General features: G+C 32.1%; 2 protein-coding genes across 2 annotated transcripts; both read left to right on the top strand.

Moving 5' to 3' along the window:
- The first annotated feature begins 1,298 nt into the window (after nt 1–1,298).
- LOC129313974 (disease resistance protein Roq1-like) lies at nt 1,299–5,823 on the top strand. Its single transcript, XM_054957357.1, has 3 exons — nt 1,299–1,398; nt 4,121–4,455; nt 4,558–5,823. Exons 1-3 carry the CDS (start codon nt 1,299–1,301, stop codon nt 5,821–5,823), a joined length of 1,701 nt encoding a protein of 566 aa, XP_054813332.1.
- Nucleotides 5,824–5,884: 61 nt separating this feature from the next.
- LOC129312457 (uncharacterized) lies at nt 5,885–9,603 on the top strand. The gene is made up of 11 exons (XM_054955089.1): nt 5,885–5,995; nt 6,462–6,517; nt 6,624–6,651; nt 6,986–7,023; nt 7,120–7,348; nt 7,508–7,644; nt 7,988–8,075; nt 8,192–8,213; nt 8,447–8,505; nt 8,602–8,829; nt 9,287–9,603. The coding sequence occupies exons 5-11, from the start codon at nt 7,217–7,219 to the stop codon at nt 9,479–9,481; spliced, it is 861 nt and encodes a 286-aa protein (XP_054811064.1). The 5' UTR covers nt 5,885–5,995; nt 6,462–6,517; nt 6,624–6,651; nt 6,986–7,023; nt 7,120–7,216; the 3' UTR covers nt 9,482–9,603.
- The last annotated feature ends 4,856 nt before the right edge of the window (nt 9,604–14,459 follow it).

Genomic DNA, 14,459 nt, shown 5'->3' with positions numbered 1-14,459 from the left:
TTGGTTTTTTTTTTGACCAAATTGATATCTTGGTTTTAATCCTCCAAGACAAGCTATCATGACAACACAAGCATCAACATCATCTTCCATCCATGATCATTGAACTTATGATGTCTTTATCAATTTTAGAGGAGAAGATACTCGTTATGGTTTATAGGCAATCTATATCATGATCTAACTAAAAAGGGAGTTCACACCTTCTTTGATGATGAGGAAATAAGAAAGGGAGATGAAATTACTCCATACTTTGCAAAGCAATCGAAGAATCTAGGATGGCCACCTGTGTATTTTCTAAAAACTACACGTCCTCAACATTTTGCCTTGATGAACTTGTCCACATCCATCAATGTTTTAAGAGAGATGGACGGAGAATTTGACCAATCTTTTATGAAGTGGAGCCCTCAGAAGTGAGACTTCAAAAAGGGAACTATGCACAAGCTTTGGATGACCATAAAATTAAAAACAGAGCTGATGAAGACAAGATGCAGGGTTGAAAGCTTGCACTACATGAAGTGGCAAATATCTGTGGCAAACATCTCATGTCAAGGTAATTTGCACCATTAATCCTTGATTTTTCTTTTACTAGCTTCATATTAGTATAAGAAAATTATTATGGATTTCTTACATAGTAAACATGGATTTATTGTGATTTCTCTCGTATATTTTTTTTTTTTTGTAATTTGTCAGGGATGGTCCATATGAATATCAATTAATTGAAGAGATTGTGAAAGAAATCTCTAGCAAAATCAATAGGCTCCCCTTACATGTCGATGATTATCTTGTTGGAATAGACCACAGATTGCAACAAATAAACCCTCAATTACAGCTTGAATCAAACGAAGAGGTCATCATGTTTGGAATTTATGGAATAGGGGGAATGGGTAAAACAACTATAGCTCAAGTCATGTATAACTCATTGGCAGATAATTTTGAAGGTCTATGCTTCCTCCATGATATTAAAGGAAACTCAAGTAGTTTGGAAAGAATGCAAGGGAGAATACTTTCAGAGATTTTAGAGATCGAGATGAAAATTGAAGATGTGAACAAAGGAGTTACAATTATAAAAAAGAGGCTCAAACAAAAGAAAATCTTTTGATCCTTGATAATGTTGATAAGCATGGGCAATTGCAAAAATTAGCCGGTAACTGTGATTGGTTTGGTACTAGTAGTATAGGATCATTATTACGACGAGGGACAAACATTTACTTGAAAAACTTGGAGTTGAGAGAAAATATGAGATTAGAGCATTGAATGATGAAGAATCTCTTAAATTATTAAGTTGGAAAGGTTTTAGAAGTATGCAAGTTCATGCAAGCCACAAGGAAGTTGTGGAAAATTTGATACATTATGCACAAGGTCTTCCCTTAGCACTAGAAGTTATAGGCTCTAACTTGCAAGGTAAGACAGTGAAGGAGTGGGAATCTGCATTAAATCTATATGAAAGAATTCCCAATGAAAAAATCATCAACTATTGAAAGTAAGCTACAATGGCTTAGAACCAACTGAAAAAGGAATTTTTCTTGATATTGCTTGCTTCTTCAATCGCTTCGTGGATGGAAGTTTGAACTATGTTGAAAAAATGAAGAAACTTGTTCACAATATTGATCCATACTATAGTATTAGCGTGTTGGTAGACAAATGCCTCATAAAGATTCAGTATGGTTGTATCAAGATGCACAATTTAATACAAGATATGGGAAGAGAAATTGTTCGTCAAGAATCGCCAAACGAGCCCAGAAAATGCACTAGGTTATGGATCAATCAAGATATTGTTCATGTTTTGGAAAAAAAATACAGTGAGTAGCACTAATTTGGATACTCTACTTTCTTTTCTTTCCTGTTTAAAGATATGGTTTGCTTTTATTTTCTTCATGCAAGTTACATATTATGTTTTTGACTTAGGAAGTGAATGCTTATAGTTTGAATGAATGACTGAAACAAATAGAATGATCCTGAGGAGTGGGTTGGTGTTCTCCGAGAAGTGAATGTTTATAATTTGAATCAAAATTAAAGAATGCTTCATAAAACACAGGGTTAAAATACAACGAAGGGCCATTGGTTAAGATTAGGGGGAAAAAAACTTAAAGTCAAATATCTAATAATAAATGACTTTTGATCTATTTAAATTTTGGTTTTCTTTTGTAATATTATGAAAATTTTAATTAGCTAGCTAGGACCGGACTTCATCGTTTTCCTCTTTGTTTCTTGATCTTACTTTCTTCTTGTTGATGATTTGGAGGAAGAACAACACTAATTGGGATATGCTTTTTTTTTCCTTGCTTTATATATATATAATCTTATTGTTCTTTCTAATTTGCATAATTTCTTCAATTTTGGTGGCATCACTATTGATGATATTTAATTCCCCCCCCCCCAATAAGTTGTTCCTGTTTTGGAGAATAACGTACAGTAAGTGTACACTATATATATAGATTATCAACTTTTTTCCCATTTTTTCCTTATAATTTTATTGTTCTTTTCACCATTTTTTTGGAGGAATCACAATTGATGAAGTTTACATTTATTTTCCTTATTTTATATTGAGTTGTTAACTTGCGCGTTTTCCTGTAGTGAATGTTTATTCGAAATCAAGACTTAATTTATAATTGAAATCAATTACATGAGGATTATTTCTTTTCGAATTTTTAGTTTCTTGTCTTGGTCCTCACACTGTTATTATACTTACTTTAATCTTTTTACTTTAATGTAATATATTTATTTTCTTTGAAAAAATTAAAATAAAGACTAAGCCGGGTGAATTGGTTTTTTTAGAGATGTTTTTCTTAAAAAAGGTAACATGTCAAAAAAGATTTACTTGATCGAATTATAACTTTATGCACATCGTGTTTTTAATTTTGACTATGGAATTAAATTTTCCTGTAGTTGTTTTATGATATTTAATACTATCAGTACTCATAACTATTTAACGATTCATTTTTGTCGGCTTATAAATGAATGCATAAAATTGAAATTATAATAAGTATTTCATAAAAAAAAAGACATATGTATGTGTGCAGCTAATGATGTACTCCCTCCATTTTTATATACATAAAAATAAACTCTATCACACAATTTAAAAAAGTTAATTAATCATAATACTTATGTCTGAAGAAAAAAAACTAAACTAAAATGCCCTATGTTAATCAACATAAGAAAGCATTAATTATTAACTTGTTAATATAAATTATGAGGGGTGATTTAAAAAATAAATAATAAATACTTATTGAAATAGATAATTTTGCTTATATATAAAAAATAAGTAAAAAGTAATAGTTTTTTCTATAAATAGAAACGGAAGAAGTATGATTTTTACTATTTGGCTTTAGGATCATAGTTTTAGATAATTTTTCCAAATGTACATATGTAAACTAGGAGGGAAAAGCTTTCAACAAGATGATGAATCTCAAAATTCTTATTTTGAATTAGATAAGCGTTCAAAAAAGTGCGATCTTACGATTTATGTGATATTACAGTGATGATGATTAAAAATCCCAACATAATTTGTCTCCGAATATTCATTTAACAATAGAGTTTTATTGGCTTAATTAGAAATAAATTCATAAAGTTGAATTCATAATTAAATAACGTTTCATAAAACGGAGCTAAAACGCGACAAATGATCTTTGGTAAGATTAGGGGGGAAAAAACCTCAGTCAAATATCTAATAAGGAATGGCTTTTGATTTATGCAAATTTTTGTTTTCTTCTTTAATATTATTAAAAATTTGATTAGGACAAAATTGTTCTCCGCTTTGTTTCTTCATATTGTTTTCCTCTGTTTCATGTTTTGGGGGAAGTCTATATAAATAACACTAACTGTGATGTGCTTTTTCTTTATAATATTACTGTTCTTATAAGTTGTTATGTGCTTTCAACTTAGAAAGTGAATGCTTACGATTCAAATAAAGACTGGGTGACCTAAAATGGTTTTTTTTATATGATTAGCTAAAAAATGATAAGAGTGCTTGACTTTATTAGTTTATATAATTTTGTTTGTTATGTTTGTAGCTGAGTATCAACAAGCTAGGTCTGCGCAATTGGCAGATGTATACTTCCTAACTAATACAAGTTCTATGGGAAAAAATGTGACATAAATGGTTTTCTTGTTGCCAAATATGCAGTCATACATACATATCAAACTCCTAATATTTATGATTTGCTTTTATTTTTGGCTAAGGGATCAGAAGAAGTTGGTATTATAATTTCAAGAGATCAATCCAAATGTATAGAAGTGAATTGGGATGGAAAAGCCTTCAAGAAGATGAAGAATCTCAAAATTCTTATGTTGAATGAGAATATGAAGCTTTTAGAAGGCCCCAAATATCTACCTAATAGTTTGAAAGTGTTGAGATGGCCGAGATATCCTTCATCATGTTTGCCACTCAACTTTCATCCAAAGGAACTTTTTGAATTGGATATGGGACTTGGTTGTCTAAAGTCAGTAGAAATGATTAAGGTAATTAAGGACTCCATCTTTTGTGTATTTGTTTGGATATAGGTAGTCTCGATTTTGATCATTTCTTTACTTGGAATTTTTTTATGGTTTTGTCTTTTGCAGAATGTCTCAAATCTAAGTACTTTGAATCTTGGATATTGCCATTACATTACACAAATACCTAATTTATCTGGCCTCTCAAATTTAAAGGAATTGTGTGTTTATGGATGCCAAAATTTAATTGCAATTGAGGATTCTGTTGGAGAATTAACAAAACTTGAAACCTTGAATGTGCAAGCATGTGCCAAACTTAAAACCTTTCCCCACGGTATCAAGTCACCGTATCTTCAAAGGCTCGAACTTACTGGTTGCAAAAGCCTAAAGTGCTTTCCAGAAATACTAGAGAAAGTGCAACCAACTGAACTGTCTTTTTGGGAAACTGGAATGGAAGAACTTCCTTCAACTATTTGCAATCTTACTCAACTTGAGGGGGTAACAATTAGTGGGAAAGTTAAGCCACCAAATATGGATTTTCTGTTGCGAGGACAATGTGATAATGTTGATGAAGGTTGTGGAAAGTTGCTGAAGGAAGTGATTCTATTTCCAAACTTAGATATTGTTGACCTCACAGAATGTAATATATCAAGCAGGAAGAGCCTTCAAAGTTATCTTTCTTGGTTCTCCACCATGAGAGAGTTGGACTTGAGCAACAATGACTTTATTACAATTCTGCCAGCATGCATAAAAGAATGTCGCTTTTTGTGGAGGCTTAGTTTACTTTGGTGCAGGCATCGGCGAGAAGTGGAAGGGATTCCACCAAACATAAGACAGTCGGATGCAGAAGGTTGCATATCATTGAGTTTAGAGTCGAGAAACTTAATGTTGAGTGAGGTCATTAATTTTTCTGCCTCTGATTTTCTGAACATCTCTGTTAAGTATTTATGTGACTCTATATATATATGTTTCTCAACATTTATTTTTGTTTCACAGCAGCTAATTATTGGGGCTGTAGTGATCAGAGATGTGGAGATTGTTGATGATGAGTGTTTTGAATTTCTGAAAACAGAATTCGTTGTGCCAGCATCAAGCATTCCAGAATGGTTCCATCACTGTAGCAAAGGAGCACCTTTGTCATTTTGGTTTCGTAACTCCTTTCCAACTCTATGTCTTTGTGCTCTTCTCAAATTTAATGGTGACATGGCTTGTAAACATACATTTATACATGCGGTCCCTAAAGCAGTAATTAATGGAGAAAGAATATCTACGATATTGGACAAATATGATGCTACATTGTGGTCAGGAAGTTTATGGGATCACGAACATATAATCATCTGTGATCTTCGAGAGGAATACTTTGATGGAGATGATAAAGTAATTGATGGATTATAAGAAGGTGTGTGGCATTATGCGGAGGTTTTCTTTTCATTTTCCCCATCACTACCTGATTGGATGGATGTTGTAAAGGAGAGTGGAATCTATATACTGGAACAAGATTTTAACATGGAAGATATCCAATTCACTTGTCCTAAATTTAATTCAATTCCCATGAATATTGTCCAAGGTACGTATTCCATTTAATACACTAGATTGTACTAAAATTTTATGTTGCTTGACTAAACTACTTTTTTCTCTGTTTTTCTTTTTATAAGTTAACATTTAAAATAAAATAAAAAGATATTTCAACCTAGGGGGAAATTTTTAAATTTCATAGGTTGTAGGTGATATATGAATTCAATTTGGTTACATTATATATTATTTAAAAATTAAACATAAGTTATGCAATTAAATGTACATATATTTTCTTTTACATAGATATTGTGTATACTTACCTCAAATAAATAAATAAATCATTTGGCAGTGAAGCTCTGGTGATAGTGAAAAGTAATGAGAAATAATAATTAGTAATTAATAATAATTGATAAAGATGTTCATGTTATTAGAAGAATTTTAGTTATTTACATTCTAATTTTATATTCACTTAATTGCATATGTATGCATGCATCTCAATAATGATAGTCCTTCCGCAGAAGAGCAACCAACGCTGAAAAAGAGGCGGTTGATGGAAGATAATGATCTTATTTTAGTAAGTTCTTGTTTTTTTTTTGAATTTGAATTTTTTAATCACTTTATATGGCCTTTAACTTCCATATTAATTAATTAACCACATTTCAATTTATCTGATTTTTTAGATTCGAGATTCCATGAGTGTCGACCAAGGTGATGCTCTTGTCAATTTCCTTTCAATGCCTTTCTTGCTTTAGCAGCCCCTTGTACTCTATCTCTTTAGTTAATGTAATTTGCCTTTTCATCCAAAAAATAAAACCAAGGTGATGCTCTAGTCCTCTTTAGTTTTCCTAAAAATATGATTAGGATGCATCCAACTTCCAAAAAATTAAATGTGATAATCATATCCATCCTTTTATTTCAAGTAAATTTCTTACAGTGTTGATCAAATTCTAGAATGCTGTGAATGTATGTGTATATTCCAATATCTCTTTCACATAGTTTTGAAAACAATGATATTTAGTTCTCTCATTTAACCCTGTTTCAGGTAAGAAGGATTTCCATAGCAATCTTCTGCGGCTACAAGTAAGTAAGCTCATTTGTTTCAGATTTTGGGACGTTTACTCAGTTTTTAGTGGATTAATCTGCAAGTCTTGTTGAGTTTTCACAAATATTGTGCAGGAAATTGAATACGAAAAGCAAAACGCAGACAATAAACATTCAATTTTCAAGTAGAGAAAATGAAGAATCAGTTAAAGTAAGGAGGCTAAATAATAATATGCCACATCAACAAGACGAAGCTTTAACCAGTGATCAAATCACAGAGAGCTGTGAATATGTCATAAATGGTAGAGGAAAAGACATTGTACTCTACAAAGATGATCCCATTAATGGCAACAATATAACAGAGGTATATATTGTGATTAATTATATATTTTTTTAAGATTAATCAAGAAATTTTTTACAGGTATTTTTTCAAGTGAGGAACATATATATTTACATTAAAATTATCAGGAAATACTGCTAGTTGGTTTACTCTTTTTGTTTTTTTTCCTATTTGCATGATTAGATGATCGGACAAGACTACATATATGACTCAAATACCAAAAGCAGCATGACATGGGATCCAATGGAATGTGAATATGAAGGAACAAGTCATGCTAACAATAATAAGGATCCATATGACCAGAGAAGACATCATCCATGGTTTTTGTGTTTTAATCTCTTCACTTTCGTTGCCTCGCTCTATTCTTCTTCTTTATCATATTTCTCCATTACAAGAAACTAAAATGAATTATCATTGGACTCTTTAATTTGAACTCCTTTGTTAGATATAAATTCTGGGCTCTAGACTCTTGTAATGGTTTTGGTATCAAGATTTGGCTCATTTTAATTCACTGAAAATTGTTTGACGTAGAAACCTTATTCATATGATTTACATTCTAATTATTTACATTCTAATTAATTGTTTGATATTAATGATTTCTATGTTAAAAGAATTTTAATTATTTACACTCTAATTTTCTGTCCACTTGTATATGTATGCAAGTGTGCATGTCAATAATGATAGTCCTTCCACAGAAGAGCAACCAACGCTAAAAAAGAGGTGGTTGATGGAGGATAATCATGTTATTTCAGTAAGTTCTTATATTTCTTTTTTTGAATTTGAATATTTTTAATCACTTTATATATCCTTTACCTTCCATATTAATTAATTAACTACATTTCAACTTGATATTTTTTTTACATTTAGGGTTCCATCAGTGTCAACCAAGGTGATGCTCTAGTCCTCTTTATTTTTCTAAAAATATCATTAGGAGTAGGACTCATCCAACTTTTAAAAAATATAATTTAATGGAATAATCATGTCCCTCATTTTATTTCAAGTAAATTTCTTACAATGTTGATCAAATTCTAGAATGCCGTGAATGTGGATGTGCATATCCCAATATATCCTTCATATACTTTGAAAACAATGATATTTAGTTCACATATTTAACAAAAACAGAACAAGACTCCCTTGTTTCAAGTAAGGAGGATCTCCATAGCAAATTTCTACCGCTACAGGTAATTAAGCTCATTTGTTTTGGATTTTGAGACATTTATTAGATTTTTGGTGGATCAGTCTATAAGTCTTCTTGAGTTTTCACAAATATTGTGTAGGAAATTGAATACAAAAGCAAAGCACAAATAATGGTCATTCAACCTTCAAGTAGAGAAAATGAAGAATTGGTTCAAATAAGAAAGCCAGGTATGAATATGACGCAACAAAAAGATAAAGCTTCAACCAATGATCAAATCACAAAGAACTTTGAAAATGTCATAAATGGCAAAGGAAAAGACATGTTACTCGACAGAGATGATCCCATCAATGACAACAATATAACAGAGGTATATGTTGTAACTAATTTATATCATTTTGAAGATTAATTAGGAAATTTCTTCACAGGTATTTTGTCAAATGAGGAACATATACATTTACATTAAAAATCATATAACTTGTTTTCTGATTGAAATTGAATCATACCATTTTTATTATACAGAAAATATGATGTTTTCAGCAATGGAAGAGCACACATATAATATATCCTAAGCATTTAGCAATATGATGTTTTCACCATTGCCAGTATTTTTTTGTCATTTGCCCTTCCTTGATGTGTATGTTTGACTGTTTTTTTTTCAGGTGGGAGATTTAGAGATAAATAAATAAATTGAGTATTTGATAAAAACACACATGCATACACATAAATATAGGGAAAATATTCAGAATACGTGAATGGTGGGGTTGCAATTGTGAAATGCTACTAGTTGATTAACTTCTTTTTTTCCCCCCTTGTTGCCTGATCAGATGACTGGACAAGATAACAAATATGACTCAAATGGCAACATGACATGGGATCCAATGGAATGGGAAGAATATGAAGCAACAAGTCATGATCATATTAATAATAATAAGGATCAACATGAACAGAGAAGAGATCATCCATGGTTTTTGTGTTTCCATCTCTTCACTTTCGTTGCCTCGCTCTGTTCTTCTTCTTAAATAGATCTTTCTCCATTACAAGACACCAGAATGAATTATCACTGAACCTTATTTAATTTGAACTCTTTTTTTAGCTATAAATCCTGGACTTTGGACTCTTTTGTAATGGTTTTGGTTTCCTCATATTTGATGGCAAATTAACACTGATTTGGGTCATTTAAATTCACTGCAAACTGTTTGATGCAAAATTCTTGTCCATATGATTTGCATTACAATTTCCTCTTCCAGTCACGGTCAGTGTGTCAGGTCCCTGCTTACCAATTTAATTGATCATTACATTAATACACACACACACAGATATTATATGTTTATAGTAATTAATCTGTTAATGATAAATTAATGGTAGGATAGTGGACTGGCAAATAACATCCATGCAATGTTTCAGAGCATTTCTTAAAGTTAATCATTAAGATATTCAAATCAGAATACACAAGCTTCAATTTTATTATCATTATTTGCTTGGCTGGGGGGTTACCCAAGCTTTATTTTAAACTCAAGTAGGGGTGTAGGACTAAATATGATAGGTTGGTTTTAAATGTATAGGCTATGGCTGTATGGACAAAATGGTAAAGAACCTACAAGTTTATGATGCCTTACCCGATTGATTAAACTAATATATATTTTGTCTCGAGCAGTTTGGCTTCATTAGGGATATCCTCCTGCAAGATGGTCCTACTGTAGGCGTCTTTGAATTTAAATATATATTTTCAATATTAATCAATTTTAGTTTGAATGGCATCTTTGAATTTGAATTCTGTTGATGGATCCCTAGAATTAGGCTTCCTCATAGGCAAAGTAGTAGGATAGTAAGATTGATGATGCTGTAGTTTAATACAAAATGCTTAGAGCTTACTCTTTTGAAGAAGATTGATGATCCTGTAGTAAATCAACTATAGTAGTTTACATCAAAATAATCCATGTAATAGAACAAAATATGCATGCATGCTTATAGCCCAAGTTAATGCTGATTTTAACATCATATTCAACTTGGATAAATTTAAAACTTTGTTCTTAGCTTCTTTGTTGAGTAACTTTTGGATTTGTCCCTAGACATGATCAGGCCTCATGTAAATTTCAAAGACATAAAGTTGTAAAAACTCACATCATACAAATTCTCTCCAAGCTTTAATTTAACTGCTCCACACTTGTATGCTGGCATTTTGCCCATGTAACCACCAGACACTTCTTCCATATTATTGTAGTCCTTTATGGAAGCTTCTAATGCACCTACTTGCCGACTCCTTAACTAATGGCAGAGCAGGACACTACTACAAAATAAGCTTACAGGAGCGCTTTTTTTTGACCTTAGGGAGCGCTTTTGAAGCGCTCTCATATCAAGCGCTCCGAAATTTACAGGACCGCTTTTTTTAAGCGCTCCTGTATGTAAGCGATACAGGAGCGCTTTTAGAAAAGCGCTCCCGTAATAGCGCTAGAGTACACGTCATGTACGGGAGCGCTTTATGTAAGAGCGCTCCTGTATGATGCATACCGGAGCGCTCTCTATAGGAGCGCTCCCGTATGACTAACCTTACCGGAGCGCTCTTTACATTCCCCATACGGTAACGCTCTTTATAGGAGTGCTCCCGTATGGCAACTTACCGGAGTGCTCTTTAAAAGAGCGCTCCCGTAAGTTTCTTTACAGGAGCGCTCTTCAAATGAGCGCTCCCGTATATTATATTTATTTTTTTTAAATTAAATTTTTTAAATTTCTCCTTTTAAATATCTTTAATAATGGAAAATTATAATATCAAAAACTAATTTAAAAATAATATCAACATAAAAATTTTATATACAAGAAAAAAATTTGAAACTGATACAACAATTTCAATTTTCCAACTAACCTAGTTTAATTTCTAACAAGCCTAACAAATGAAACTATTGTTATTTTTTTAACATTGAAATCTAACTTCCTATCACAAACAGCCAATAATATATTCTGACCATTCTTCAACTAAATCTTCTATTTGCTCCATAGTAAAATGCGAATATTTGCTCCAACAAAATACTACACAAGATATGAAAGCAATATATAAGTAATTAACATTATATTAACTTAATTTCAAAGCTTTTGACTTACATTTTCAGGAATGATCAACTCTTGTTGTGTGATTACTTCTCTCATAAACTTCATAACATAGTATCCACACTCTCAACCTTGTAATTGTGTAGGTACCTATAAAACAATAAAAATGTCATTTATATGGTAGAAATAAATTCTAACTTAATTTAAAATACTTCAGTGATGAAGTTATATATATGATACAAGTATTTGCTGTCGAAAATCGGCAGAGTCTCCCCTATAACTTGGAAGTTCTAGAATTTTTCAAAAATTCTACATCAATCCAGAACAACATATTCAGAATAACAAACATAAAATATCAATCAAACAATCATTTAGATATGTACCAACTTGTTTTATTAAGAAAATAATACAAACCTTTATTCTTTTCCAAGAATAAAACTCAACAGGATCAGGTCTTTCGGTGTTTGGAGGGAGACCTTCACCTCCTCGATAACGTGCTACAGCCCTATTATATAATGATTAAGCATACCAAGTAAAAATTAATTATTATAATAAACATATATAAAGAATATAGAACTAAAAACTTACTGATTAAATAATATCCTCATAGATTTGTAGTTCTTAAAGTCACTATCTCTTAATGAATCAAGATAATAAATCACAGGGACGAATGGATTGATACAAACAAGCACCCAATGTTGCCTGAAAAAATAAAATAGTTCATTAACTAAAATATCAACTAAAGTTAAAAATAAACAATAATAACAATTTACCCTGGATTGTGAGGAGCTAAAAATAACATGTTTCTTTTGCCTTTGACTTTGAATGCATCAGTAATCTTTTGAGAATGGTACTCAACACTGTAGGTACTAGTGTTGTGCGGGCTAATAAATGAAAATTTTGTTATCAATGAGCCCGGCACCACAAAAGTATGATATAAGTACCTAAAATGAAAAAAAATAGAATCATTCACAACTAAAATTAAATAAATACCACAATAAGTAATAAAATTGAGAAAGTACCTGATGTATAAACTAATTTGTGTTGTTTGTAGCCAATCCTTGGTCAGAATCTCGTTAATATTTTCAGCTGCTAATTTTTCGCTAATTATTTCACCATAAATCTCCTTTTCAAATTCTACTTCACGGATCTCATTTTTCAATGTTGTCCGCATAATCATTTCAAGTGCATTTTGATGAGGATATTTCAACTGAGTAGATTCTGTGCTGGTCTTCCCTGCCTTAGTCACAGAGGTAGATCCTTTCGATGGCTTTCCTTTCGCTTTGATTGGCTTCTTTACAACTTCTTTAAATTTTGAGGACTACAAGATGTAAAATGGATTGGTAAGGCCGTAAGAAAACATGAATGATTTTAAAGAACCATCAATTATTATACCTGTAACTTAATGAGCTTTGAAGGCCAAGCCACATAAGTTCCAACGGCATCAAAAATCGTGAATATATCCTCATCTTCTATTTGCACTGGCAACTCAGCATCATTTTCTATTGGAATAGTTATAGTCACCTTTAAGTGATCAGCAGGCAACGGTCTGGAGTGTATAGTAACACTATTATCATTATACACAGATCCGATTGCCACAACACGACAATGTGGTGATTCTAACCATAATTGACATTGAGACTCGCCTAAAAATTAAAAATTAATATCTTAAAAAAATGTGAAACATAATTTGTGAATAAAGAGAAGATAATAGAAAGAAAAATTATAACCTTAGGAAAGTCTTCTTTAGTATGGAAGGAGCAACTATCTTTATCACTGGGGCTACCTTGTGGCATATTTATAACTCCAATCATTTGCTCAAATCTCTTTTCCATTTGAGCTTGAAATTTTTTTTTCCATTCTCGCCTCCATTTCTGCCATCCTTGCATTAAAATCATCTTCAGTAAAAATTTTAGACCGACGTCCAAAGTAGGTGCCCTGAGAAATGCCAAATCCAACTCCTCTAACACGACCAGAGACCTCTGGAGCTCCCAATGCCCTACCAAGGACATCCACATGCTCCCCACATCATCTTGTGATATTGATTGTGATAATGCTTCCTGTTGAACAAATTGTAAACTAATTATTAAGTAAATAATGTAAATAAAGTAATACACTAAAATATTAATACTCACACAATCCTCCCAGACTTTTCGAGTGCGTTCATCAGGTAATTTGCCTTCTTTATCTTCTTTCCAAACAAGAGCTCGAGAAATTGGAGCATTAGGTCCAACTTCTTCCCTCTATTTAAAGAAGATATTAGAATAATTAAAAAATATTTCCTTATATATATATATATAAGTAATATCAACAGACGATATTAATTGAAACTCACCAAACTATGTTCAATATCTGGATAGCTCTTTCTTCCTGCTCTATATTGAAAAGGAGTACTTGCGGCTCTAGAGCGATTGACCTGGCTGATCTGTTGAAATTCAGGCTGTTGGCGCATTTTAATAAATTCATCCCAATGCTCTTGCTGGATCTCTGGATACATTTTAGGAGGATGAGGATTGAATTCTTCATTTGCATCTTTTAGATGATATGTTGTGAGGGTAGCTCGAAACTTTCTATGAGCATATGCTGCTTTTCTCATGATATAATGCCTATGACTCTCATCCAGGTCAAAAGATATACACAAATCTTCCCATATATTATTTTTTGCTTCTTCAAGCTGTGGGTCATTTTTCTTTCTCCAGTCTGCAATGCAACAGGGAACATAATGACGAGCTAAGACCCCTATGTAACTGGCCAACTGAGGAGACTTAACTAATTGGCCCCTATCATTCCAATTTACTGGTAATTTACGACCAGCTGCTCGAGCCCGTATTACTGCTTTCATAACAGTTTTACCCCGTTTAACCTCCTTGAATGCTTCTTCTTCAGTGGGTGGAGCATCACCACTGTTCTCAGGTGGGGTAGCCATATACCTGAAAGGAAAAATGTAAATTTTTA

This window comes from Prosopis cineraria, unplaced genomic scaffold, assembly GCF_029017545.1.
Source record: "Prosopis cineraria cultivar Desert tree isolate PC_DT_omini unplaced genomic scaffold, ASM2901754v1 PC6, whole genome shotgun sequence".
NCBI lineage: Eukaryota > Viridiplantae > Streptophyta > Magnoliopsida > Fabales > Fabaceae > Prosopis > Prosopis cineraria.
The sequence above is the reverse complement of the archived record's forward strand: the minus strand, read 5'-3'. Positions and strand labels throughout refer to the sequence as shown.